The sequence below is a fragment of the Elgaria multicarinata genome, chromosome 5 (genome assembly GCF_023053635.1).
Source record: "Elgaria multicarinata webbii isolate HBS135686 ecotype San Diego chromosome 5, rElgMul1.1.pri, whole genome shotgun sequence".
Taxonomy (NCBI): domain Eukaryota; kingdom Metazoa; phylum Chordata; class Lepidosauria; order Squamata; family Anguidae; genus Elgaria; species Elgaria multicarinata.
This window is the reverse complement of record NC_086175.1, coordinates 2,296,041-2,323,543: the sequence shown is the minus strand read 5'-3', so window position 1 is coordinate 2,323,543 and position 27,503 is coordinate 2,296,041. Positions and strand designations below refer to the sequence as shown.

Below are 27,503 nucleotides of genomic sequence, written 5' to 3'. Positions count from 1 at the left end.
TCCTGGCCCTCCTCTGTGTGACAACCTTTTAAGTATTTGAAGAGTGCTATCATGTCTCCCCTCAATCTTCTCTTCTCCAGGCTAAACATGCCCAGTTCTTTCAATCTCTCTTCATAGGACTTTGTTTCCAGACCCCTGATCATCCTGGTTGCCCTCCTCTGAACACGCTCCACCTTGTCTGCATCCTTCTTGAACTGTGGAGCCCTGAACTGGACGCAATACTCTAGATGAGGCCTAACCAGGGCTGAATAGAGAGGAACCAGTACGTGATTTGGAAGCTATACTTCTATTAATGCAGCCCAAAATAGCATTTGCCTTTCCTGCAGCCGTATTGCACTATTGGCTCATATTTATTTATTTATTTATTTATTACATTTTTATACCGCCCAATAGCCGAAGCTCTCTGGGTGGTTCACAAAAATTAAAACCACAGTAAAACACCCAACAGTTTAAAACACAATTACGAAATACAGTATAAAAAGCGCAACCAGGATAAAACCACACAGCAAAGTTGATATAAGATTAAAATACAGAGTTAAAACTGTAAAATTTAAATTTAAGTTAAAATTAAGTGTTAAAATACTGAGTGAATAAAAAGGTCTTCAGCTGGCGACGAAAGCAGTACAGTGTAGGCGCCAGGCGGACCTCTCTGGGGAGCTCGTTCCACAACCGCGGTGCCACAGCGGAGAAAGCCCTCCTTCTAATAGCCACCTGCCTCACTTCCTTTGGCAGGGGCTCAAGGAGAAGGGCCCCTGTAGATGATCTTAAGGTCCGGGTAGGTACATATGGGAGGAGGCGTTCCTTCAGATAACCTGGCCCCAAACCGTTTAGAGCTTTAAATGTCAATACCAGCACTTTGAATTGGGCCCGGACCTGGACTGGCAGCCAATGAAGTTGTAAAAGGACTGGCGTAATGTGATCTCGCTGGCCAGTCCCTGTTAATAACCGTGCTGCCCTGTTTTGCACCAGTTGAAGTTTCCGGACCGTTTTCAAAGGCAGCCCCACGTATAACGCATTGCAGTAATCCAAACGAGAGGTTATCAGAGCATGGATAACTGTAGCTAGGCTATCTCTGTCCAGATAAGGGCGCAGTTGGTATATCAGCCTGAGCTGATAAAAGGTGCTCTTTGCCACTGAGTTCACCTGTGCCTCAAGTGACAGTTCTGGATCCAAGAGCACCCCCAAACTACGGACCCGATCCTTTAGGGGGAGTGCAACCCCGTCCAGGACAGGGCAAACATCACCTTGCGATCTACAACAATTCCAAGATCCTTATCGTTTGTAGTATTGCTGAGCAAATGTGTTTTAGGTGATCTCCTGCTTATGAACTGCTGAGTATTGCTGCAGTACTGCTGCAGCTTGAATATTCAGAATGGCTGCTGGCAAGCACTGCAACCCACCGTGGCGTAAATAAGCTCTGGTGGGCTGTGGGAATCGTGTGTCCTGGTCCGCCTTGCCATCATGGCAATGGGGCAACATCATAATGCAGTGTCATGCCTAGTGTGGGGAATGTTCACCTGGACATTGTCAGGTGGACAGTAGCCAGACAGGCTTGGAACTCAGCCACTTGGCATTTTAAAATCATTTTTAAATGGAAAAATAAAGGAACTCTCAAACACCTTATTTAATTTTAAGTAAAAGAAAATGCACTGCCAATTTCACCCCTGATGAACCTTTCATCACCCTACTGATCATAGAATCATAGAATAGCAGAGTTGGAAGGGGCCTACAAGGCCATCGAGTCCAACCCCCTGCTCAATGCAGGAATCCACCCTAAAGCATCCCTGACAGATGGTTGTCCAGCTGCCTCTTGAAGGCCTCTAGTGTGGGAGAGCCCACAACCTCCCTAGGTAGCTGATTCCACCGTCGCACTGCTCTAACAGTCAGGAAGTTTTTCCTGATGTCCAGCCGGAATCTGGCTTCCTTTAACTTGAGCCCATTATTCCGTGTCCTGCACTCTGGGAGGATCGAGAAGAGATCCTGGCCCTCCTCTGTGTGACAACCTTTTAAGTATTTGAAGAGTGCTATCATGTCTCCCCTCAATCTTCTCTTCTCCAGGCTAAACATGCCCAGTTCTTTCAGTCTCTCTTCATAGGGCTTTGTTTCCAGACCCCTGATCATCCTGGTTGCCCTCTTCTGAACACGCTCCAGCTTGTCTGCGTCCTTCTTGAATTGTGGAGCCCAGAACTGGAGGCAATACTCTAGATGAGACCTAACCAGGGCCGAATAGAGAGGAACCAGTACCTCACGTGATTTGGAAGCGATACTTCTAGTAATGCAGCCCAAAATAGCATTTGCCTTTCTTGCAGCCATATCGCACTGTTGGCTCATATTCAGGTCAAAATTTACGTCTCCCATCCCCGTAAGATTCAGTTTAAAGCCCTCCTGATGAAGTTCTTCATGCTGTGGCCAAACTCATTCTTTCCAGCCCTTGTGAGGTGCAACCCATCCCTTGCCAGCAGTCCATGTTCCAAGTAGCGTAGCCCGTGGTCCCAGAATCCAAAACTCTCACGACGGCACCACCTTCGAAGCCAGTCGTTCATCCAGAGTATTTTTCTTTCCCTTTCTTATCCTCTTCCAAGAACCGGGTGGATGGATGAGAAAACTACCTGGGCCCCAAAGTTCTTCACTGCCAATTTCACCCCTGATGAACCTTTCATCACCCTACTGATCATAGAATGATAGAATAGCAGAGTTGGAAGGGGCCTACAAGGCCATCGAGTCCAACCCCCTGCTCATTGCAGGAATCCACCCTAAAGCATCCCTGACAGATGGTTGTCCAGCTGCCTCTTGAAGGCCTCTAGTGTGGGAGAGCCCACAACCTCCCTAGGTAGCTGATTCCATTGTCGCACTGCTCTAACAGTCAGGAAGTTTTTCCTGATGTCCAGCCGGAATCTGGCTTCCTTTAACTTGAGCCCGTTATTCCGTGTCCTGCACTCTGGGAGGATCGAGAAGAGATCCTGGCCCTCCTCTGTGTGACAACCTTTTAAGTATTTGAAGAGTGCTATCATGTCTCCCCTCAATCTTCTCTTCTCCAGGCTAAACATGCCCAGTTCTTTCAGTCTCTCTTCATAGGGCTTTGTTTCTAGACCTCTGATCATCCTGGTTGCCCTCTTCTGAACACGCTCCAGCTTGTCTGCGTCCTTCTTGAATTGTGGAGCCCAGAACTGGAGGCAATACTCTAGATGAGGCCTAACCAGGGCCGAATAGAGAGGAACCAGTACCTCACGTGATTTGGAAGCTATACTTCTAGTAATGCAGCCCAAAATAGCATTTGCCTTTCTTGCAGCCATATCGCACTGTTGGCTCATATTCAGCTTGTGATCTACAACAATTCCAAGATCTTTCTCGTTTGTAGTATTGCTGAGCCAAGCATCCCCCATCTTGTAACTGTGCATTTGGTTTCTATTCCCTAAATGTAGAACTTGGCATTTATCCCTATTAAATTTCATTCTGTTGTTTTCAGCCCAGCACTCCAGCCTATCAAGATCACTTTGAAGTTTGTTTCTGTCTTCCAGGGTATTAGCTATCCCACCCAATTTTGTGTCATCTGCAAATTTGATCAGCGTTCCCTGCACCTCCTCGTCCAAATCATTAATAAAAATGTTGAAGAGCACTGGGACCAGGACTGAGCCATGTGTCCTGTGTAGGACACTCATGTGTCCTGTATTCTACACGCTCTCCAGTTCCTTTTTAAGGAGTCTTTGATATCTCCAAAATCGTAGCTGGCTGCTAAACCGGTGCAATATTCCTCAATGCCTTCCCCTATTGCTTGGTTCTGTATCTTTCCACTATTTCGTTCTTTCTGGAGTTGCAGTGGGCATCAAAACAACCTACTGTTGTAGCCAAAGTAAGCTGTGCTTGGAGAATGTTTGCACACTGAGGCTGAGTTTGGACGACACGCTAATCAACAGTTGTTTCCCATTCTGTTCCTATTACAAGTTTTATTCAAACAAACCCTTTTGCACTGAGCACAATTAGAAAGGAGTGTAGTTGATAGTATTTGTATTGTGATGCTTTGATAAATAATAACAAAGGGAACAAAATCATTCAAAAGTAGCTGCAAAAGATGGTTTGACTGCATGCTATCAATACCATGTCAGAAGTTGAAAGAGCAGCTGAAATGCATTTATGTTGTCATGTGGCATCTGTCTTAACCTAACAGTAGTTTTCAACCTGATGCAGAGCAAAAACAACCACAGAGAGGTTGTCTGGAATGTCAGATCCTGCAATGGTAGCTTTTTGTCAACCTCAGAGTACAGATCTCTGGCAAACCACAAACTTCCTTTATGGATTATGCTAATGTTTTGCCAGAGATCAGTTTCATCTGAATGTTTCTGGAAAGAAAAACAGCAGGCAGCAATTCAAATAGGTCAGATGGCAAGGGTGTCATACAGTGGAAGCTGATCTCATCTCAACAAAACAGCATAATAGGAGAGCCTTCGGAACTAAGGTATAGTATCACCTTGGGGCTTAACCATCATTTCATAAGCAAATTAAACAGTAGTACTAGTAACAGTAGTGGCAGCTTGGCCTACGTGATAGTCAATATATAGCAGCAGCAAGCAAGCAAAATAGTAAAAAGCATGTAGCCTATAAGCCTTCTATGAGCGTCTTTAAATGAGCAATTTATATCACGTTTGTGACTGGCCACTCATGGAAGTTCACGGGTCATTTTGACCAAGTTGTGAGCCTCCTGCATTTCTCCTGCTCCTTCTCCCAAGTTAATACATTAAAAATAAACCTCAGAAAACTCAATTCTTCTGAAATACATTGGGATTTTCTGCCAAGTGCAGTTGAAGTTGTGCTATAGAACACCCACTAGAGGGCACTGTCTCATTGAACCATATGGGCTGGGAGGTTTTACATTACAGACTCTCTTCCTGGGTAATTCAGCACATTTCAAATGCGGAAGAGAAGCAGAGCTACGTAAAGAAACACGATCTCCCCCGGTCTAAAAGACTTCTACGGCTAAAGACTCCGTTCCTTTACCTTGCAATGATACTCAAGGTATAGGGGATCTGTACCATGTGCCAATCCCTTTTCACTTCAAGAATGTAGGGCTTTTTCCCCTGCCTAAACATGCATAGGATTGCAACCCAAGAGAGTCTGATGATAAATATGCAAATATTTCCAAACAAATTGGGTGCCTGTAGAGTAGCTTAGGAAACAAATGTCCTGATAATGCAGCATTCTCTTTATAGACACAAGGTGCTCCCAACCAACCAACCAACCAGCTTCTGAAGCGCTTGTTCAATGGGCTGCCTGCAGCAGAAGGGCTTGTGCAAGATACTTACAGGATCCAGGGGTGGTGGGAGTGGTGGGTCCTTGATCACCTAAAACACATACAGCTGTCAGTGCCTGCAAGCTTCCCCCAGCATACAAACTGATCACATTAATTTCTTCCAAAGAAAGAATTCCAGAGTTGGCTTTTTCTGGGCACCTTGATGATCCTAGACTGACCCAGTTGCTATTGCTAAATATGGAAAATTGGTCTAACAGGTGTGAGACTCCCACAAGTTTCTATTGTTAAGAATACTTACAGTGCAATTTTATACATACTCACCTGGGAGTAAATCCCACTAAACTCCATAGAGCTTATTTCTGAATAGACATTGTACTGTACATCATTCAACGGTGACGAACTGTGGCAACCCACCTGCCAGACAGCCTGCCCACCCATTTTTAACCAGCAGGGAGGGGCCGTAGCTCAGCATGAGAGAGCAGATGCCTGGCAAGCAGAAGGTCCTAGGTTCAGTCCCTGGATTTTTCAGGTAGGTCAAGGAAAGAATCTTGCCGGAATCCCCGGTGAGCCATTGCTGCCAGTCAGTGTAATAATTTTCTATTATACTATAATTATAATGGGTATAAGGAAATTGATATTAATATCATATTGGTATCCCCAATATAATCATATTGGTTAGTATACCAGATGCAGTTTAAGAGCTATGCATTATGTGACTTTGCTTTTGTACTTTCATTAAAAATATATGAAAAAATGCAAGTTGCTTACCTGTAACTGTAGTTCTTTGAGTGGTCATCTGTGCAGTCACACATATGGGCTCTGCGCCTGCGTGGAACTACTGTCGGGAAAACTTCTAAAACTGAGCTTTTTGGCGGGAACCCTCCCCCACACCCTGGTGCGCATGTCAGGAGAGCTCCCGCCCAGCTCCTCAGTTCTCCTGAGACCTAAGCCTCCGTACCGAGGAGGAATTGTTTTATATATATAATTTGGCACCAAACCGAAGCGGGGACGGTGGGTGGGTTGTGTGACTGCACAGATGACCACTCGAAGAACTACAGTTACAGGTAAGCAACTTGCATTTCTTCTTCGTGGTCTCTGTGCGTCACACATATGGGCGATTAGCAAGCTCATTTACCGGAGGTGGGTAGGTGTCAGTGCAGGATTGATGACAGGACCGCTCTTCCAAATGAACAGTCGGCTCTAGCTCTCATATCGAGTCTGTAATGCCGAATGAAGGTTGTAGACTTTGACCATGTTGCAGCTCTACACAGTTCTACACTGTTGCAGCTCTACAAACTCTATTAAATGCAGTACACGTTGCGACTGCTCTGGTGGAATGGGCTTTGACACACGTTGGAGGTGTCATGCCTGCTAGTTCATAAGCAGGAGATATGGTCTGAACTATCCACGATGATATTCTCTGTTTTGATGCAGGTAGACCTTTTCGAGGCCCACTATGACAGATGAAGAGTCGCTGTGATTTACGGATGGAGTCTGTGCGAGATTTGTAAAATGCCAAAGCTTGTCTAACATCGAGCATATGAAGTGATCTTTCAATGTCTGATGTAGGAGCTGGGAAGAAGGCTGGAAGAATGATGTCCTGATTCACATGAAACGATGACTGCTGGAATCTTGGTCGTTCATTTTGGTATCTTTGATACTGAGTTTGTGGCTATCTGTACCAATGTCGTTGTTTGAATTGTTGAGTAGGGAACATTAATCCCATTTTTCTAGCTGTTGTTCTTGTTTTCTGGACCGAGTCCATCGATTCATCGGTTCTGGAGTTGAATAATCCCTCGCCATCGAATGGGAGGTCTTCGATGCGGGTTTTTGCTTCTTGCGACAAGCCAGTCGATCTAAGCCACGCATGGCGACGGAGTGCGACGGCACCAATCATTACTTTTGATCCACAATCAGTCTGATGTTTTGAAGTGTTAATTTGCTGTTTAGCAAGTCTTATTGCCTCATCTGTGAAGACCCAAGCAAGTTCTCTTTGGTCATCACTTAAGTTATTGCAGAGTAAAGCGATTTTATCAAGTAAAAACACCTGATATCTTGCCATGGTGGCTTGATAATTTGATACTTTTAGGCTTAGTGAGGCTGATGGATAGAACCTCCTTCCCATGAGATCTAGGCGTCTGCCTTCTTTTTCCACTGGTGCTGAATGGATGCGTTGAGAGCGGCCTTGCATTGATTCAACGATGACAGAATTTGGTTGCGGATGACAGAAAAGGAATTCCGCATCTTTCTCCAGGACCTTATACATATTTTCCAATTTTTTTGATGCCGGAGGCATTGATGCAGGCTGTTTCCACGATTGTTGGATTGTTTGTAAAAGTGTCGGTGCAAAGGGAATGACTATTAGTAAAGCCAATTGTATATTTATGACGTCGAAAAGTGGGTCGTCTAGTGCTTGCACCGGCTGTGATGTTTGCAGACCTAGGGATTGTGCCATGCGTTGGATCTGGTCCAAAAAGTGGGCGAGATCTTCGGATGGTGAAAGTGGCTCATGCGATGCTACTACTCCATCTGGAGAGGTAGTGGATGGGGCAACGGAAGAATAAGATTCTGAATCGGACTGGTAGTCATCCGTTAATGAGCGCGGGGAAGCTATTTGCAGTGTTAAGTGTTGTTCAGTAGTCTGATCTTGTTCCTCTTCCTGAGCTGCTGATATAGAGGGAAGATTACGTGTATACTGAGTAGGTTCGGTATCGTGCCTCGGTGCCGAGTACGGTACCGGTGCAGGTTGCTGCGGGAGCGTGAAGGTTTGTTCACGTGGTCCTCGTGGAGAGGAAGTATAGTGGTAATAATTGTCGTGGCGTCGATGTCGACGGGGTTCCTCATAGTAATGGGATGAGATGTCAGAGCGTCCGTCCCGGTCCGAAAAAGGGGAACGTGATCGGTGTCTGGAACGATATGGAAGGTCATATCTATCCCTTGGCATCGAAGAGTGTATGGACTCTGGAGATTCCTGTCAGTATCGTCTTTCTTGTGGCAGTCTCAGTATAGGGACTGCATGAGGGCTAGGTTGCAAAGGGACTTGTCTCTGGGGGGAGTCCCTTATTTCACCCTCCGAGATGGAGACGGATGGTACAGCATCGTTTCTCGGTGTCGGAGGAGACAGTGCGATGTCTGTTCTCGATGTCGATGGAGGGGGTATGTTGCCCGTCCTCGATGTTGAGGGAGATTGTGCATCCTGGGTCCTCAATGTCGACGGGTGTCTTGTGTCCGCTCTCGATGTTGAAGGACGAGGTCCAGTCGATAGTCTCAATACGGAAGGAGACTACCTTACATCAGTTCTCGCTGTCGTGCCTGCTCTCAATGTTGAGGGGGAATGTATGATTGTCGACCCTCGATGTCGAGGGAGTTAAAGTGGTCGGTACCGACCGTACACCTTGTTGGGCCGAGGGTCTGTGATGGCTAGTTTTTTTTTCTTTTTCTTTTGAGCATCTGGGGCTCTTGCTGCTTCTTTGCTAGTAATTTGGTAGTTGCTCTCCCAGGCGTAGGAGGCGCCTCTCTCGCCGCTGATGATGAAAGCGGCGGGGTATTAGGCCTGGCCAATGGAGCGTTTGTTTGCTCCCTGTTGGGCGTTGTCGCTGCCATATTAGGTTTTGGATTTTGGACGGCTTGAAGAGCTTTTGTCCACAATTCTGCCTTTAAGCGGTCGGCTCTGTTTTTTCTAGTCTGCCGTGAAAAGGCTTGGCAATTATGGCAGGAATCCACCTTATGGCCTTCTCCAAGGCACAATAAGCAGTGGCTGTGTCCATCTGATGGTGGTAGCTTAGCACCACATCTTGTACATTTACGGAACGGTGTCCTCAGGGCCATACAAACATTAGATCTTCGCGATCAGCAGCCGCTGATCGTCTTGTATAAATAGAGAAAAAATTGTAGGATGAAGAATAGAGATTTATAAGATACAATTTTTTTTTTTTTTAGGAGGAAGAATATAGGAATGAAGGATCGAAGAGAAACAGGATAGAAGAAAAATATGAGGTAAAAAAGGTAAGTAACAGCTATAGCGATTGTTTTTTTCACAGTGAAGAACCTGCCGAAGTAGCCGTGAGGCGGTCGAAGGAGAACTGAGGAGTTGGGCGGGAACCCTCCTAGACATGCGCACTACGGAGTGGGGGAGGGTTCCCGCCAAAAGCTCAGCTTTAGAAGTTTTCCCGACAGTAGCTCCGCACAGGTGCAGAGCCGATATGTGTGATGCACAGAGACCACGAAGAAGAACTAGTACTATTTCTATCATGCTTTAGAGAGATCAGAGTACTTCACATGTGCAATCCCAGTAATCTTTACAAACAACTGTGTAACGTTTGTCAGTATTATTATATCCACATTGCTGAAGAGGCAGTGAAGACCAAGAGTGAGTGTTTTGCCTCAGGCTACAAAGGAAGCCTGAGAACTCTCATCTTTTCAGCTTTGTGCTCATTGTGTAGCCTGAAGCAAGCCACTAGGCAGGTTCATACAATCAAGGAGGGAAAATAAGCCATGATGGTTTATTTTCCTCCTGGCATGCGTTGGTTGCAAGCCACCTAATTAGCACAATTATTATCCTTGCTGGGCATGGGTTGTTGCGATGTCTGAACCTGGCAAGGGTGAGTGGCTGGGGTGTAGTTACACAAACCACCCTGCAACTCTAGAACAAGCCATGGATTTCAGGATGGTTTGTAAACCACCCAGCTGCCCGCCCTTCCCAGATTAGGGCATCATGACAACCCATGCATGACAAGGATAATTATGCTAACTAGGCAGCTCATAACCTGCACATGTGTGGAAGGAAGCCACTGTGGCTTATTTTCCCTCCATGATTGTGTGAATTATTATTATTATTATTATTATTATTATTATTATTATTATTATTATTATTTATTTATATAGCACCATCAATGTACATGGTGCTGTACAGAGTAAAACAGTAAATAGCAAGACCCTGCCGCATAGGCTTACATTAACCCAGTCTATATCTCTCAGTCATGCTCTTAGCCATTACTAAGCTACACATGGTACATATGCTGGATGTAGTTTATGAGTGGCCCAAGTCACACTCACTACTCAGTGACAGGTGACATTTAGCTTCCGTTAGTGTGGCTGCTTCTGCAAGCAAGAGTGGCCACAGGTGTCAGGATGAAACTTGGAGATTCCCTCTAGACCCTTCAAGTTCACCACTGAATCAAGAGACCAGGCACCTCTGGCCTGATTCCACCACCACCACCACGGCCATGGTTCTTTTGTCCCTTCCGCCTGCCCTACAAAGATCAAGGGAGGAAATGGGTGGGAGAAGCAGATGTCATCTCCCAATTCTGGGTGCCAACCTGTCAAGCCTGTAAGTGATAGGACACGAGATTACTGAAATACACAAACAAAGGAGGTATTTGCTTGTCCTGTGGGAGGCTGATCCAGGCATTCTATCCAAGCATAAGAGTCATTGGATTTCAATAGAACATAAATGGTGAGAGCCAGATATGTCTCAAATTTGGATGCATTTATTAAATCTTTCTGAAATGTTAGCCCTTTGCTTCACATGCAATGTTTTTTAGGTGTATGCATATGATTTGGCAAAGATTACACCTTAAGTAGGAAAAGGGACTATTATATAGATGCAAACAACCAAGATCTGGGATTGGCTCTTCATTGAGTGTATGTTGTTCAGTAAGCCCATGGTTGCTTTCACCTATGTGGGAAACAGCCCTTAGCCGAAACACAGAATAAATGATTTGGTGTGTTCTTTCAGAAAACTATATTCTTGATAATATTAAACAAACAACAAAAAGGTTTGTTAGTGAGTCCTGCCATAGGTTTGTTTTCCCTAGATCACTAATATCGAATTAATTCTGTCTCCTTGCTCTGCTGCCATGAATCTTTTCCAGCGTGAAGGAAGAAGAGTGCTCAGAAAGCAGATGGAAACCCTGCCAGGAGCATCTTACGTAAGCAGCACCAAGCAAAGAGGGGACTGAACATATAAGGAAGTGGAAATTCTGCAGGTGGGAACCTGGCATGCAGCCCGAGTTAGTAATTCTCAAAAAACCCCTTTAGAGAAAGCCATTTTTACAAATGGGAAAGTGAAACTGAGAGAGAAAGCAATGGACAATTGTCCCAATTGTCCATAGCTGATCTGAGGTTGGCCCTAATTAGCCAATGTTTTACTGCTCCTGCTCCTGTATCTTTAACAGGAAGGCTGCAAATTGACCAGAAGAAACAGCTTATCCCACGGTTATCTCTTTAATAGCAGCTTGATATGGAGGAATTAAAAGGTGAAGCTTTTCAGAGCATGTTATTTATGAATTTATTTTAAATGTTTCTGTGCCATCCTTCAGTAAAAACTCCTTGGTTGGTGGTATCAGAATGATAAATCGCACACAAGGAATAGCTACAAGGACATCTCAAAGCTTATCAAGCCTGCTTACCAGCAGTCAACGTGCAAACATTAAGTATGGAGAAGGAGAAAGTGTAACCTCCCACTAAATGTATGTGTGCCTTGTAAGAATGGTGGCTACTTAAGGTCTTTCAGGTAAAGCATTGGACCTGACCATGTTGCTCCATTTGCTCGTCTCCTGGGTTTTAAACATCACTATCAGCCAAATAGATCTTTGAACACAACTCACACACTTACCACAGTGCAGCAGAGTGGCCAGAACCACCAGAGAAGGACTAAGGCCAGTAGCAGGAACAGAATTAAAAGTGCTATGAAAAGGACTGTCCCATGAAGCTGCAAGGAAGACAGATATTTTGAAGTTAAACGTTGGAAAGATGTTTTCAATTGTTTAATCACTGACTTTTTTTGTAAGCCGCCTAGACTCCTCAGAGATAAGGTGGGGGATGTTTGAAAACAAATTTAAAAAATGCATTGTGACAACCAATTTAAGTGTATTACTGAGCTCAGCCATGACAGCTTTTTTACACATACATTTTTATTGACACCACCGTCAATAAAAATTCTTATATGTTATATTGTGCAGCTGAAATCCATGGTAGGTGCAAGCTGAAAGGCCCTGCTTTCTTAACATTTGTAGTAAAGTGGTCTGCCCATGTTTACTATAATTGAAGTTCATTATCTGTATGTTCTCTGTCCTAATTGAATTAAAAAGCGTTCTGCAGTATGCAAGATATGAGAACTCATGTTAATGCAGACCTCCAACTTACCACCATGCGGTGCAATCCTCTGCATGTTTTGACAGAAAAAAAATTCCTACACCACAGAAGAGTACCTTTAAATTGACCAGTCTACAGCCCTGGCATGAAACAATAAACAAGTTTTAAAGCACAATCTGGGTGCTCCTCGTGGTGCCCTTTATTCTAGGAATCCCCACCTAATTGTTTTCTGGGCTCATGGATTTTGCAATCCCTTCCCAGATTTGTCCAGGCAGCCAAGAACCTCTGAAGGGTTTCTCTTCATCCTCCAGAGCCACACTATGGTTTCCTTTGTTTTAACTTCATCCTGAGAATACAGAGAGTGGTTGCATTCTTGGCTCTTGGCTCTTCTTGGTTGTGGGACTCTTCTATAGACAGACACTCAGTTAGCCTGGCTTGCTGCTTGTTCCTCATGATCCCTCTCTCCTCCTCTGGTACTTAACCCATCTTTTCAGGGGGTGAGTTATTCTCTTTCGCTTGTGCAATCTTGCTACCTTGTATACCCAGAGACTGTGCTGCCTTACGCATCCACATAGGGTGTCACCCTGGATAACATCCATTGCTGCTGTCAAGCTACTTCCATTTCAGTGGTGCTGCCCAACCATGCTAGAAGCTCAAATATCTGCCTGGGATACTTGAGGGGCCTCCCATTTTGAGTATGTGGCAACAGTATCAGGGCCAGTGACCTTCTGTGGGATTCATTGAATCCCAGGAAGGCCCGTAATGCAGAAAAAGCAGTGGGACAGTTATGAGTTGTTGACTTCAAGCATGTTGGTTTATCCCTCCTCTAGCCAATATGAGTTAAGGGTGTAGGGCAAAGTTTTCACAGAACTTTGGACTAGGTGCCTAGCTTCCCTTCCTTGCTTTTGTTCACCAAGTTTTCTTGTTTCACTCCATGTTTGTTATTTTCATTGGATGAATCACACTGTGTTTTAGTGCTCCCCATTTCAAATTCTGTTTCTGAAATGCATCCCACATTTTTGGGTTTTTTTGGCATCAGTTCCCAAGTAGCTGTGACCAACCAGGAAGTGAAGTCCTTTGTGTTCATCCTACTTGGAAACAAGGTAAATATATTAACTGTGACTTTATCTCTTTCACCTGACATATCTCTAGATCTTAATTTACCCCTTGGAGGTTTCACCCTGTGCCATTGAAACTTAAGTCACTTCAACCAGCTCACTATTTCCCTAGAACTCTCCCTGCTTATTTGGTGATCCTTAGCTTCAAAATCATAGAATCATAGAATAGTAGAGTTGGAAGGGGCCTACAAGACCATCGAGTCCAACACACTGCTCAATGCAGGAATCCACCTTAAAGCATCTCTGACAGATGGCTGGCCAGCTGCCTCTTGAATGCCTCTCGTGTGGGAGAGGCCACGACCTCTCTAGGTAATTGGTTCCATTGTCATACTGCTTTAACAGTCAGGATGTTTTTCCTGATGTCCAGCCGGGATCTGGCTTCCTGTAACTTGAGCCCGTTATTCTGTGTCTGAGAAGAGATCCTGGCCCTCTTCTGTGTGACAACCTTTCAAGTATTTGAAGAGTGCTATCATGTCTCCCCTCAGCCTTCTCTTCTCAAGGCTAATCATGCCCAGTTCTTCCAGATGCTCCTCATAGGGCTTTGTTTCCAGACCTGATTATCCTCGTTGCCCTCCTCGGAACTCCCTCCAGTCTGTCTGCATCCTTCTTGAAATGTGGTACCCAGAACTGGATGCAGTACTCAAAATGAGGCCTAACCAGGGCTGAATAGAGAACCAGTACCTTGCGCAATTTGGAAGCTATATTTCTATTAATGCAACCCAAAATAGCATGTTTTTTTTTTGCAGCCACATCACACTGTTGGCTCATATTCAGGTTGTGGTCTACAACAATTCCAAGATCCTTCTCGTTTGTAATATTGCTGAGCCCAGTATTCCGCATCTTGTAACTGTGCATTTGGTTGCTTTTTCCTAGATGCAGAACTTGGCAATTATACCTATTAAATTTCATTCCATTGTTTTCAGCCCAGCACTCCAGCCTATCAAGATCACTTTGAAGTTTGTTTCCATCTTCCAGAGTATTAGCTAACCCACCCAATCTTCTCTTGCACTATCATGGTTATTAGGAACAATATTTGGCACTGATATATTAATCAGTCATCTTTTTTTCTGTAGAAAGTTGTGGTAAAATAAGTTTGTATTGTTCACTCTTAATATTTGTCAGTGAGCTAAATCAGTATGTGCCATGCTTCTGAAAAGATCCCCAAATTCCTGGGTTTGAGAGCTACATGTGTATGTATGTGAGTTTATGTGCAGAGGTGAAGGAGGTCATGCAGCAACAAGTGAAAACTTCAAGAATGTCATGCAAAGTAGTGGAATTGGACCGAGGGGACAGGAGCAGGCAGAAGTAACATCGGGGCCTGCTCCTGCTGGACTCTTCCCCCCCCCCCCACAGGGCAAACTGCCATCTTAGCCCTGTGGGGAAGAAGAAGGACCGAGGGGACAGGAGCAGGCAGAAGTAACATCGGGGCCTGCTCCTGCTGGACTCTTCCCCCCCCCCCACAGGGCAAACTGCCATCTTGGCCCTGTGGGGAAGAAGAAGGACCGAGGGGACAGGAGCAGGCAGAAGTAACATCGGGGCCTGCTCCTGCTGGACTCTTCCCCCCCCCCACAGGGCAAACTGCCATCTTGGCCCTGTGGGGAAGAAGAAGGACCGAGGTGACAGGAGCAGGCAGAAGTAACATCAGGGCCTGCTCCTGCTGGACTCTCTCTCTCTCTCTCTCTCTCTCTCTTTCTCTCTCCTCCCTCCCTCCCTCCTTGACTCCTTTTCCTTGTGTGTCATGTCTTTATTAGATTGTAAGCCTGAGGGCAGGGACTGTCTTTTTTGCTAAGTGTAAGCCGCTCTGAGAGCCTTTTTTGGCTGAGGAGCGGGGTATAAGTATGATAAATAAATAAAAAATAAAAATTATAAAGTTCCATGGCATAACACAGGGGTTGAAACCTTTGTGAGATCTGGGGGTTGCAGACTGTAGTGAGAACCCAAAAATGTTTTAAAATCTCCTCCAGCAGGCTATTCCACAGTCTGGGAGCAGCAGAAGAGAAGGTCCTCTGGATGATACCTGTCAGCCTAGTTTTGGCTGGCTGAAGGAAGTTCTTCCCAGAGGACTTGAGTGTGTGGGGCGGATTGTATGGGAGAAGGCGATCCCACAGGTAGCCTGGACCCAAACTATGTAGTGTTTTAAAGGTCATAACCAACACTTTATACTTCACCCAGAAACTAATTGGCAGCCAGTGAAGAGATTTTAAAACTGGTGTAATGTGTTCACCCCTAGGTGTACCAGTCTGCCATGTTTTGAACTAGTTGAATTTTCCGGACTAGGCACAAAGGTAGCCCTATGTAGAGCGCATTGCAGAAGTCGAGCCTAGAAGTTACCAGCGCGTGCACTACCATCTTTAAGTCTTCCAACTCTAGGAAGGGGCGCAGCTGGTGTATCAGCCGAAGACAACAGTAGGCACTCTTGGCCATCACATCTGTCTGGGCTGTCATTTGGAGCGATGGATCCAGAAGCACCCCTAAGTTGCGAGCACAGTCTTTCAGGGGGAGTGTAACCCCATCCAGAACTGATTGACACACCTCCAAACCCAGGTTGTGGCCTTTGACAGCAAGCACCTCCGTCTTGTCTGGATTCAGCTTCAGTTTGTTTTTCCTCATCCAGCCCATTAGTGTCTCTCAGCATTCATTCAGAGGAGACACACTATCCTTAGCTGACGCTGTTGTCAAAGGCATAGAGAAATATATTTGGGTGTCATGAGCATACTGATAGCACCCCACCCCATGCCTCCAGATGATCTCTCCCAGCAGTTTCATGTAAATATTAAATAGCATTGGGGAAAGGATGGCACCTTTGAACAGCTATCCCCAAGCATCACCATCTGGAACCTGCCTGAGAGGTAGGACTGGAACCACTGAAGCACAGTGCCCCCGATTCCTAATCCCCTCAGGCGATCCAGAAGGATACCATAGTCGATGGTATAGAAAGCCGCTGAGAGGCCCAAAAGTACAAGCAGCGACACACTGCCCCTGTCAATACTCAGGTGAAGATCATCCACTAATGCGACCATAGCAGTCTCAACTCCATATCTTGCTCTGAAGCCAGTTTGAAATGGGTCTAGAAAATCCCACACTAGAGGCATTCAAGAGGCAGCTGGACAACTATCTGTCAAGTATGCTATAGGGTGGATTCCTGCATTGAGGAGGGGGTTGGACTCGATGGCCTTTTAGGTCCCTTCCAACTCTACTATTCTATGATTCTATGATCTATGTCATCTAAAACTGCTTGGAGTTATCTTGGATACCTTGCAGGCAATTATCCTGGGGTCTCCAATGTGGTGCCCATGGGAACTAATGGTTGTGGAAACCTCTCTTGATGCTCGCCAGGTTCTGCCCCTCCTGATCTTAATGTAGTTTTTTAAAAAACTGAAAGACTAGCATACTACAAAGTGTAATGCCCAGAGTATGGGAAACAATAGAATGTACTTGAACTCTTAATACATGAAGGCAAATACATCTTGATAGGTATGACTGAAACTTGGTGGGACGATTCCCATGACTGGAATATAGCAACTGAAGGATATAACTTGTTCAAAAAGAACAGAAGAAATAGAAAGGGAGGCGGAGTTGCACTATATGTTAAAAATACCTATCCCTGCAGAGAAATACAGGCGGATGAGCCTGGGAGACCCATCGAGAGCATCTGGATTAAAATTAATGATGTAGGGAATAAAAAGAGATGCTAAAAGCAATAAAAAGACTTTCTTCAGATACATGAATAGTAAAAGACAGAGGAAAAAATGGCAGTTCAACTGCTTAATGAGGATGGCAAATTGATAACAGACGACAAAGAAATGGCTGAAGTGCTCAATTCCTACTTTCTCCCAAAAGTGGGTCTATGACCGCCCCACCCGGGGAAAAAGTGAAGCACAAGCTGAGGGGGCAGGATTGCAGTTTAAGATTGATAAACAAATGGTCAAGGAACACCTAATTTCTTTGAATGAGTTCAAATCTCTAGGGCCCAATGAAATACATCCTAGAGTAATGAAGGAGCTAGCGGAAGAACTCTCAGAACCACTATTATCTTTGCGGAATCATGGAAGACGGGTGAGGTGCTGGACGACTGGAGGAGGGCCTATCTTCAAAAAGGGCAAAAAGGAGGAACCTGGGAACTACAGACCAGTCAGTCTGACATCCATCCCTGGAAATTTTTTTGGAGCAGATTATAAAGAAGTCAATCTGTAAGCACCTTGAAAACAATGCAGTGATTACTGGAAGCCCACATGGATTTGTCAGTGACAAATCCTGTCAGACTAATCTGATCTCATTTTTTGATCGGGTAAACTCCCTTGCAGACTATGGGAATGTTGTGGATGTAATATATCTTGACTTCATCAAAGCTTTTGACAAAGTGCCCCATGATATTCTGATTAACAAACTAACTAAAAGTGGGCTAGATGGAACAACTATTAGGTGGATTCACAGTTGGCTACAGAATCGGACTCAAAGAGTGCTTATCATTGGAACCTTCTCAAACTGGGGGAGGTAACAAGTGGGGTACCGCAGGGCTCAGTCCTGGGCCCAGTGCTCTTCAACATTTTTATTAATGATTTGGATGACGAGGTGAAGGGAACGCTTATCAAATTTGCAGATGACACAAAATTGGGTGGGATAGCTAATATCCTGGAAGACAGAAACAAACTTCAAACTGATCTTGATAGGCTGGAGTGCTGGGCTGAAAACAACAGAATGAAATTTAGTAGGGATAAATGCCAAGTTCTACATCTAGGAAAAATTGTCATGCCTCTCCTTGAAGAAGAGTCCTCTGAGGAAGAGGAAGAAAGCCAGCTGATGGTGCCGCAGCCAGAGGCACAGGGAGGGGTGGAGGCCTCAACCGACAGCGTTTCAGAGGCTTCGCAAGTGCAGGAAGCAGAAGAGCAGCCTGGCACATTGGGCTTCATGCCAGAGATGCCTGAGTTGTAGGAGGCAGAGCTGGATGTAATTCAGACAGTGAAGCAAAGAAAAAGCAAATGGCTGGAACAGCAGGAAAGAGCACTTAAATACTACACCCGGCCTTGATGACCCAGCTGTGCTGATTAACAGCTGGCTATAAATCAGACCAGGACCAGGCATACCTTGCTGAAGGCAAACAGTCTGTTTTCTTGGCTTCTTTTTATTATTATTACATTTATATACCACTCCATAGCTGAAGCTATATGGGCAGTTTACAAAAGTTAAAAATAATGAACATTAAAAACAAATATACAAAAATTTAAAAGCATAAAAAAGCAGTATCCATTTTTAACAGCTATTCTGGGGTTAGTTAAAAAACTCAGCATATGTTGTTAACTGCTTGGGAGAAAAGAAAAATATTAACCTGGAGCCAAAAAGATAACAATGTTGGCGCCAGGCGAGCCTTGTTGGGGAGATCCTTCCATAATTGGGGGGCCACCATTGAAAAGGCCCTCCCTATTGTTGCCATCCTCCGAGCTTCACTCGGAGGAGGACCTTAGATGTTGATTGCAGTGTACGGGTAGGTTCATGTCGGGAGAGGCGTTCCGTCAGGTATTGTGGTCCCAAACCATGTAAAGCTTTATAGGTCAAAACCAGCACCTTGAATTGGGCTCGGAAACATATAGGCAGCCAATGCAAGCGGGCCAGAATCAGAATATATTCAAATATTCTGGTTCCATTTAACAATCTGGCCTCTGCATTTTGCACAAGCTGCAGCTTCTGAACTGTCTTCAAAAGCTGCCCCACGTAGAGGGCATTGCAGTAATCTAATTTGGAGGTTACCAGAGCGTAGACAACTGAAGCTAGGTTATCCTTGTCCAGATAGGGGTGTAGCTGGACCACCAACCAAAGTTGGTAGAAGGCACTCCGAGTCACTGAGGCCACTTGAGCCTTGGTTGCCCTGTATGATGACCTATGTTGGGAGAAAGACAGGTGGAGTGTGACTCTGTTGATTCTCCTTGATCTCTCAGTGGCTTTCAATACCATCGACCATGGTATCCTTCTGGAACGTCTGGCTGAGTTGGGAGTGGGAGGTACTGTATTAAAGTGGTTCTGCTCCTACCTGGCTGGTCGGCTCCAGAAGGTGGTGCTTGGGGAACATTGCTCGGCCCCATGGATTCTCCAGTATGGGGTTCCGCAGTGGTCAGTCTTGTCCCCCATGCTGTTTAACATGTACATGAAACCATTGGGTGCGGTCATCCGGAGTATTGGAGTGTGTTGTCATCAGTACGCTGTTGACACTCAGCTCTACGTCTCCTTTTCATCTTCAACAGGTGAGGCTGTGGATGTGCTGAACAGGTGTCTGGCTGTGACAATGGACTGGATGAGGGCTAATAAACTGAAACTCAATCCAGAAAAGACTGAGATGCTGCTGGTGGGTGGTTTTTCTGGCCGGATGGTGGGTGTTCAACCTGTTCTGGATGGGGTTGCACTTCCCCTGAAGGAGCAGGTTCGTAGCTTGGGGGTTCTCCTAGAACCATCTGTATCACTTGAGGCCCAGGTGGCATGGAGTGCCTTCTACCAACTCCGTTTCATGGCCTAGCTACGCCCCTGTCTGGACAGGGATAACCTAGCTTCAGTCGTCAGTGCTCTGGTAACCTCGAAATTAGATCACTGCAATGCCCTCTACATGGGGCAGCCTTTGAAGATGGTTTGGAAGCTGCAGCTTGTGCAAAATGCAGCAGCCAGATTGATAAATGGAACCTGAATATTCGAATATATAAGACCGATTCTGGCCCCCTTGCATTGGCTGCCTATATGTTTCAGAGCCCAATTCAAGGTGCTGTTTTTGACCTATAAAGACTTACACAGCTTGGGGCCACAATACCTGATGGAACGCCTGTCCTGACATGAACCTACCCATACACTGCACTCAACATCTAAGGTCCTCCTTTGAGTGCCTACTCCGAGGGAAGCTCAGAGGATGGCAACAAGGGAGAGTCTTTTCAGTGGTGGCCCCCCAATTGTGCAATGATCTTTTTGGCGCCAGGTCAAGACTTTTCTCTTCTCCAAGGCATTTAACAACATATGCTAAGTTTGTTTGTTTTTTAATGGACCCCAGAACTGTTGTTGTTTAAATGGATACTGTTGTTTTAGTCTGTTTTTATATTTTGATGGTTTTAAATTTTGTATACTTTTTAATGTTCACTGTTTTTAACTTTTGTAAACTGCCCAGAAAGCTTCGGCTGTGGGGCAGTATATAAATTTAATAAATAAATAAATTCAAATACTTAAAAGGTTGTCACACAGAGGAGGGCCAGGATCTCTTCTCGATCATCCCAGAGTGCAGGACACAGAATAACGGGCTCAAGTTGCAGGAAGCTAGATTCCGGCTAGACATCAGGAAAAACTTCCTGACTGTTAGAGCAATACGACAATGGAATCAGTTACCTAGGGGTTGTCCATATGGCTGTTTACTGCACAAAAAATGCGCATTTTCGCATCTTCGTTCAGATGACGCAGCCGCAAATGCGAAGCCATCCAGGGGCAAACCCTAGAAAATCCGCTCCAAATATGAGCTATTCCCAGCCTCTGTCCCTCTCCCTCCCCAATGCCTCAGCTAGATGGGTGAAAATACCCATTTAGCTAAAATGCAGAGGTGGAGGCAGGGTGTACCTCTCACTCTGCTTTAGATACACGGCTTGGGACCACAATACCTGACGGAACGCCTCTCCCGACATGAACCTACCTGTACACTGCGTTCAACATCTAAGGTCCTCCTCCGAGTACCTACTCCGAGGGAAGCTCGGAGGACGGCAACAAGGGAGAGGGCCTTTTCAGTGGTGCCCCCCCCCCATTTATGGAATGATCTCCCCGATGAGGCTCGCTTGGTGCCAACATTGTCATCTTTTCGGAGCCAGGTCAAGACCTTTCTCTTCTCCCAGGCAGTTAACAGCATTTAACAACATATGCTAAGTTTGTTTGTTTTTTAATGGACCCCATAACTGTTGTGTTTAAAATGGATACTGTTTTATACTGTTGTTTTTATATGTTTTGATGTTTTTAAATTTTGTATACTTTTTTAATGTCCACTCTTTTTAACTTTTGTAAACTGCCCAGAGAGCTTCGGCTATGGGGCGGGCAGTATATAAAATAAATAAATAAATAAATACATACATACATACGAATGAGGACAGATATTCCAAGTCGAATGCATATAGGCTTGTATTGGCTGTATCATCTCAGCTGCCAACTGTTGCTCCTGTTGCCTTTCTCAATTTCACATAGCACTAAAGCAGAACCCTCTGGAAAACCCTCCCTTGTGTGGTTCGGGAGGCGGAAAATGTAATAACTTTTTGGTTACCAGGAGGAGCAAGGCCTTCTCTGCTGTGGCACCCCGGCTGTGGAATGAGCTCCCTCAGGAGGTTCGCTTGGCACCTACATTATATGCTTTTAGACGCCAGGTGAAGACCTTTTTATTCTCCCACCATTTTAACAGTCTATAAATAAATTTTAACTTGGTGTTTTAAATTTGTAATTTTGCGTTGCTGCTGTTTTTTATCTGGTTGAGCTTTCATATTGTATTTTATATTATGGTTTTATACTGTTGTTTTATACTTTGAATGTTTTTAATTTTTGTGAACCGCCCAGAGAGCTCCGGCTATTGGGCGGTATAGAAATGTAATAAATAAATAAATAAATAACTTTTAAATGCCTCCTAAAAACATATATTTTAAACAAGCCTTCCCTGGACTGTAATTTATTCTGGTTTTATGTGATTTTAAAGTTTTAAACTGGATTTTATGGTTTTAGATGTAAACTGCCCAGAGAGCTTAGGCTGTTGGGCAGTATAAATATGTCATACATATGAAGGAAGGTTAAGAGCATCCCTACACAAATAGGGATATGTGGTTGAGGGGACCTGAACCCTCCCCACTCTCTTATGTTTTTGTACTACCCTCCATTAGCGCAGGGGCTTTTCTCCCAGTCTGGCCCTGATACTAACGTGAGCTGGGTTGGGGAAGAAAGTGCTATAAGGCATGGAGTGCAATGAAGTAAAAGCAGGAAATGGGTCCTTCAACCATACAACATTTTTCGTTTAGAAACTAGAGCCCTGCCATTTCCTGCTTTAGATTTGATCAGAGGGCGCATGAATAAAGGTGACGCCACCTGTCCATGCCTAGTTTGGCCCTAAAGACTCCTTTCTAAACGGCTTGGGGTCAATTTAAAAATAGTCATCCAAATGGCACGATCTTTAAAGACTTCTAGCCCATGTCCCTGTGTGCAGTATTTGCATGTCAGTGTATGGAGAGGCACAGCAGTACTACAAGATGAAGAACCTCTTACATATTTTGCCTTCTATGTGCAGTGACAAGGAGTCTTTCAATGCCTTCCCCTCAGCTCCCATCCCATTAAATGTTCTCTTAAATGCATAAAGTATCAAGATGGTTAAAGTTTTGGAAGAAAAACAGTTGGTTTCATGTACACAAGCTGCAGTTTGAGAAAAGGAGCCCCAGAGATGGAGATGGTAAGAATCCCAGAGTGAGAAGAAAGCAAAGCAAAGCAAGACCCTTTACCTGTGTATGAAAAAGACGTAGGGCCTTGCTATTCCTACCTGATAATCCAGCCGGGAGTCGGGGCGACAGCGCGCTGCAACTAGTGTGCACCGTTGCCCTTTTCCACACGTAAGACGCGACGGGGCAAGGGGAAGCCCCGTCACGTCTGCCATTTTTTTTTAATTAAAGGGCCATGTACGCAGGAGCACACCGCCGGACTAGGTAAGTGTTTTTAAAAATAAATATAGGGTCCCCGCTCCTCCTGCCCCTGATTCCCCCCCACAATGTCTGATGCCCCCCTGGCTGCTTGCTCGCTTGTCCTCCCCCCTCCCCGATGCCCTGTCCCCATCCTTCTTCCCCCCTCCCCGATGCCCTGTCCCTGTTCTTCTTCCCCCTCCCCGATGCCCTGTCCCCTGTCCTTCTTTCCCCCCTCCCTGATGCCCTGTCCCCTGTCCTTCTTCCCCCCTCAACCCCTCCCTGATGCCCGTGCCTGTCCTTCTTCCCCCCTCTCCTGCCGGGTCCGGCCTTTCCCCTGGCCCCCATCTCCCCCCCATGATTCCCCCCCGGCCCGATGGGCACAGCGCTCTTATGAGCGCTGTGCCCAGTCCGTGGCTTCTCCCAGCTACACGCAAGTAAGCGAGCAGCCGGGAAAAGCCACGGACCCTGCTAGACCTTCCGCAGCCCCGGCCTTAGGCCGGGGCTGCGGAAAAGCGGGGCCATAAGCGAATCTGCTTATCCCGGCTTAAGGGAGGAGTTAGCCCGGCCTGACCCCGGAATCCCCTGTGTGTCATCTGGATGCACAGGAGGGAGACTGGGCCTCACAGCACGCTAACGCCTCGTCTAGCAACGGCCATGGAGTCAGTGAAGGCCAGGCAAGGATGCCATTTCCAGTTAACAAAGAGAGGAAAAACTAAATGGAAGAATGCTGCAAAATGATATGGAGATAATGTAGCATAGGAGTAAGAGATATTGGACAAGATGAAAATGCATATTTGCAACCAGTTTTGCTCTGAGACTGGCAATGTATTTACAACCCTGAGGCCTAGCAATTTTTCACCCAATGGATACAGTGTTCAACCTATCCTGGATGGAACTGCATTCCATCCAGGATGAAGAGCTTCACAAGTTGGGAATGATCCATGCTCTGGAACACCCCCACCCCCAATCCCACCCTATGATTGGATTACTGCAATGTGTAAATCAATCATAGGGCTGCTCTTGAAGACGGTTTTGAAGCTTCAATCAGTACAGAATACAGCTGCCAGAATTTTGATTGGTGTATGGGTAAACTAGGCTGCACTAATGACCCCATACAATTCATTGGCTACTGTAGGTCCAATTCAAGGTGCTGGTTTTTAATCTTTAAAGCTCTGAACAGCTTGAGACACAAATACCTGAAAGAGTGCCTACTGCCTACACCCATGTCAACCTGCCCACTCTTTAAGATCTTCTACAAAGGCCCTTCTCCATATACCTTTTCCATCAAAGGTATGACGATCGTCTGCAAATGAGAAGTTTAACTGGCATCAACGTTGCTATTATTTAGGTAACAAGCAAAATCATATATATTTATCCAGGCATTTTAATAGACTTTATTGAAAGAGTTTAGCCAGCTGCATTGTCCTTTGTGAGTGTTTGTATTTATTTTACATTGTATATCAGCCTGCAATCTGGCATGATGAGGGGCAGTATAAATATGTTTAAACAAACGAATAAAATACTGCTATGAAACTGGACCAGTAACCACAAAAGCAAACTTAAGTGTGCGGTGCAACAACAAGAAAGTGGTGGTAGGGGCAGGTGGCAGCTTCAGCAAGCTTTTTTGCATGGCAGATCCTCCTTTAAAAACCCTCCCCATTCAAAACAATAGGGAGAATTAGCTGCACCAAGTCCAGACTGGTGTAGCTGAGGGGCCTGGTCCTGGGGGCCTTGAGTGGAATGGAGGGACTTTAGAGCCAGCAGACCCAATGCCTCCTCCATGCAGCCACTGGAGGACACCCCCCCCCTTTCAGGACCCACTGCTAGTTAAGTGGTAGATTTATACCTGTGGAGCTCTCTGAGGGTTTAACTGGGGCCTCTGGGGCAGACCTAGAGGGACTTGTCTGCCCTATCCTAACTCCTATCAGCCAGTGCATCTGGAGTTTAGGATTGCTCTGTACACTATCATCTATTCTGGAACCAGAAAGACATGCTTCAGTGTTATATCACAATAGGTGCATCTGGAAAGGCAAAACCTTGGTGCCCATCATCACATATGCTACTTGCTGGGCACAGGCCAGAACCCACAAATGATGCCATGGCCACTTGTAGCACTACAGCTTTGGAACAGATATAGGCCAGATCTACATAAGCAGGATAAAACACGTTGAAAACATTTTGAAAACTGTATATGAAGTGTGTCCTGGGCCCCAACAGTTGTCAAAATGGTTATAAACTATTTTAAAGCAGTAGTGTAGACCCTGCCACAGGCAAGAAAAAATATTTTATTAGTATGAATCCTGTATTTAGTACTTTTAATATGTTTTACCATATTTTAAACATTATTTTTATATTATTGAATTACTTTTCATGAAGTAATTTTTGGTCTCCACATTTCCCCATAGATCCTTCTTTACAATCATTGTCTTTTCCCCTCTCCATTTCCCCAATAAAATGAGGATGGTAATTCTCATTTTACAGATTGTTAAATGTGGCTATAAGACCATAGTTTTCCAGGTGCATCAAATGAACATGGTTCTATCCACTTTACGCTTCCCATCAGGAGAAACTCTTTTCTTAGCTTATACCAGGCATAGGTTTATACTCTGTCCAGGCCTTCAACCTTTTGTTTACATGCAAGTGGGGAATATAGCCCTGACCATAGGGAAGATCTCTATTAGACTGCCTGTGTGGAGATGTTAAAAGAACTCTGTTTTGTTCTGCAGCATCAGGAATGTCTTATACTTTCACTCAAGACTACAAACCAAACTTCGAAGACTAGGCACTGCAGTCATCAGTGTCAGGGCGCATATCGCTGGTCCATGACAAGGCAGGGCCTCTAGAGGACTTTGTGCAGGAGCAGCATTGGTATGACGAGACTGAGCCCGCCTCAGTTTCCTTCTCTCAACTTCCATTGAAGTATCCATGCTGTTCCATATTATCGATGGAGAGACACAGCTCATGCACGATCACTGACACCATTAATGAGGCTGTCCAGCTAAATTGCCAGCAACACTGCAATTCTGAATTGCACACGGCAACACATCTGAGCCACTCAAAACAGTAGTTGCAGAAGTGCAGAACCTCGGCAGAAGCAGATTAACTGGAGAATGGAAAAGGTCACTGCTCAGTGGTAGCGCACTTATATTGTATGCAAGATGGTCCCAAGTTCAGTCTTCAGCAACTCCAGTTAAAAAGGATCTCAGGAACCAGGGCTGGGAAAAAACACTTAGGTCTTGAAGAGGTGCTGCCAATCTGCACTGACAGCAGTGGGCTAGAAAGACCAAAGGCTTCAGTATAAAGCAGCTTTACGTTTATCACTTTCACATAAAACCTGAACACTGACAGCCATCTCTAAGGATCCTCTTCTGACCTGGCCACATCTTGACCACCGATTTCAAATGAAAACCAGATGATCAGGTGCTGCCTTGTTGTTCGCCAATTTTGGGAAACCAGGTCATGTCCAGTGTGGCACTATGGCATGTTAGAATGTTAGTGCCTCCAGTGTAATAGCCTTCTAGTCATTATACATTATTTCTCTTAAGGGCAGGAACATAGATCCCTTTTCCCGACAGTAATTCATGTGCCCTTGAGAGCTTCAGTGGTCACAAAGCATCTTCCCTCCCCATGGATTTTTTTGGGAGGCGGCTTTGTGGGCCCTTTCCCCCCCCCCTGCTTTTGTAGCTAGCCCCATGGGTCATACTTACACAGTGTGTGCTGGTAATGCTGACAGAGCTGGTGATGAACGTCTGCCCACTGTTCATACTGACTTGCAGGAAAACCACCCTGGAGCAGCAACAGAGACATTTATTAAAACTGAATTCTTTCTCTTTTTCCTTGATTGATCATAACAAAGATGTGGCAGTTTAAGAAGGCTAACAATTTGGTTAACTAGTTTTAATAGCCATGGAGTGGTTTTAGCCCTTAAGCGGAACTTCTGTTTTTATAATTTTCTTGTTGTTTATTTATTTGGATTTTTAAGATGGTTTCAAATATTGTTGATCTTGGTGATCTTGGTTTGTTTGCTGCCTTGAATTCTCCTTTAGGGAAATGGGTGGGATATAAGCTTTTAAAACCAACCAGAAAGAAAAACTAAAACCAATGAATTAATGGATTTTCCCCTAGTGCTAATACCTTTGAGGTCTGATTATTTACTACTAATCCTTAAGGTTTCTCACGGGGATGGCCAGAAGATCCTGCACTTTTAATGGTTGGATAGAAGAGGGAATTTAAGCAGGTGTTGCTTATTATGAGATATGCTGAAATTCCTTCTTCTGTCAAGCTATTAAAGCTTCAGTAGCCCTGTCCTCTTTTGCAGCTGGCCACGCCAGGTCTGAAACCAGGAATAAACAGCAAGAGGCATCTTGAGGGGTGTGTGGGTGCGATAGA

General features: G+C 45.1%; 1 protein-coding gene across 1 annotated transcript in view; it reads right to left on the bottom strand.

Annotated features, from left to right (window-relative positions):
• Window positions 1–27,503, bottom strand: part of ANTXRL (ANTXR like) — a gene marked incomplete at its 5' end in the record, with an annotated part of 91,154 nt that overhangs the window by 40,286 nt on the left and 23,365 nt on the right. The window contains 3 exons of the mRNA XM_063125887.1: window positions 5,298–5,336; window positions 11,862–11,957; window positions 26,822–26,900. Coding sequence (XP_062981957.1) covers window positions 5,298–5,336; window positions 11,862–11,957; window positions 26,822–26,900 — 214 coding nt within the window. The remainder of the gene's footprint in view (window positions 1–5,297; window positions 5,337–11,861; window positions 11,958–26,821; window positions 26,901–27,503) is intronic.